Source organism: Anneissia japonica, unplaced genomic scaffold (assembly GCF_011630105.1).
Source record: "Anneissia japonica isolate Jap-2015-1 unplaced genomic scaffold, ASM1163010v1 scaffold2756_len2360902_cov194, whole genome shotgun sequence".
Lineage (NCBI taxonomy): Eukaryota > Metazoa > Echinodermata > Crinoidea > Comatulida > Comatulidae > Anneissia > Anneissia japonica.
The window spans coordinates 710,133-711,980 of NW_022719050.1; the positions used below are offsets into that span (position 1 = coordinate 710,133).

The 1,848-nt window shown below is 35.7% G+C and overlaps 1 protein-coding gene across 1 annotated transcript in view; it reads left to right on the forward strand.

Annotated features, from left to right (window-relative positions):
* Positions 1–211: 211 nt before the first annotated feature.
* The window catches only part of LOC117110717 (E3 ubiquitin-protein ligase RNF126-like), a 17,815-nt gene continuing 16,178 nt past the window's right edge, over positions 212–1,848 (forward strand). The window contains exon 1 of the mRNA XM_033253491.1: positions 212–299. Coding sequence (XP_033109382.1) covers positions 225–299 — 75 coding nt within the window. The 5' untranslated portion in view covers positions 212–224. The remainder of the gene's footprint in view (positions 300–1,848) is intronic.

Here is a 1,848-nt window from a genome sequence, read left to right on the forward strand (position 1 = left end):
TCTTTTTTTGTTTGCAGCGTTTCTTTTCTGTTTCCATGATTTCTTTTTTGTTTGCAGCGTTTCTTTTTTGTTTGCAGCATTTCTTTTTCTTTGCAGTGTGTCCCTTGTGGGCCATCGTATGAAAAAGGCCTAACTACCCCTTTGTTGGCTACCTTTAAAAATGTGTTAGAGGGCGCTATTCACCACAAACATGGGATCGGGAATATAAAATCGTAATTTTAATAATGGCGGAAGCAGTTATCGGAGCTCCACACTTTTTTTGTCACAATTGTAAACAAGAAATAAATTCTCTGAAACAGGTACACATTTTTGAGGTTTCTATGTTTTAAAAATTGACCAATTTTATGAAAAATAAGCAGTAAACATGATGTAGGCTAGGCCGCTAGCTAGGCTTAGCCCAGGGAAATAACAACTCCCTGCTTAGCCTAGGCTAGGCAATAATGATGTTCTTTGGCAGTGCTAGCTAGCGCTTAGGCCTCCCTCTAGGGCCTGCATACAAACGATGCCAGTAAACAGTGCTGTGTAAAGTGGAACATTAGTATTGTCTTTTCTGACTAAGGGATAGGGCTAGTAGCGTATTTCCAGCAGTAAACTAGTATTATACAACAATCAGAATACCGAATACTAATAATAATAATAGCTTAACCATGATTTACTTATTTAATATTAGGCCTAGCCTATTTAACCCAGTTCTTTTTACTGGAAAACCCCTTTTTTATTTTTGTCATATAGGCCTAGGCCTAATCATACTGTGCCATAAAACTGGTTGCAAATACATAGGAAATTGAGAAAGGTGTCTATTTATTTAGATCACATTTTTTTTTTTATGGCTTTTGAGTCAAAACAGCAAAAACTAAGCATGTTGACAGTATACACCATGATGGTAAAACTCCATCCACAAAAATGCCTCTAAGCTAGTATTAACGCCAAGTAAGAAATGCCAAGGATATAATGGGATAAGGATACTCTTTATACAGCAAAAGAGGCCCCAGTATAATAATTTAAAAAATAATAAAAATTAAATGGATATTCTTATGGATTAATCAAGACTGAAGTTGTTATTAGGGGTCCAGTCAGCACCACCAATCAACACCTCAGATTTACCAGGGAGTTGGATTTATGTAAGGTTGTTAGAACAATATCCATGTCCTAATTGAAATAACATCAAATATAGAAGATCACTTATAATTAAATTTAATAATAACTTATTGTCTTTTCCACCATGAACATTGTGATGATATATACTGTACCAAGCTGGCTTCTAGCTGTTCTCAGTTTGTTTAAAAATCAACAATTTCCAGATCGATGTTTAAATTTTGTAGCCTATGGTATGAACAACTAGGATTATGATTCCCTAACTTCCCGAAAGTTTTGTATTTCTTAAATTAATTTAATCAACCAAGTTGAGGAACCAAGGAGGAGTTATGTTGTTATTTTTAAAGAGGTGATAAATAAGAATTTATAGACATGGTCCAGAAGTGGCACTTTTATACAAATTCTTTTACTGGTAAAAGCGTCTTATAAAGGTGCGTTCGGGCGAGTTTTTTTTGGTGTTGAACACGGAGTAAAAGCGGTAACAGCAATTTCTAGTTTTCGCCCGAACAGGTGTTAATCGCGGACCGCCTGCTGATATTCGCCGATAACCCAACGCTGCAAATTGCAGTGTTCTGGAGGATTAAAACTGGCCTATTTGCACATGCGTTAGCAGCAGGGAGCATTTAATCCTATTTAATCCTTTTTTGATTGCTCTTTAATTGTTTCGGCACGTGCCAGAGCTAAAGTTTGTTTACATTTTAATTCTCCCGATTCTTTTTACAGTTATTTTCCAAAAACAAAACTGAAAAGCTA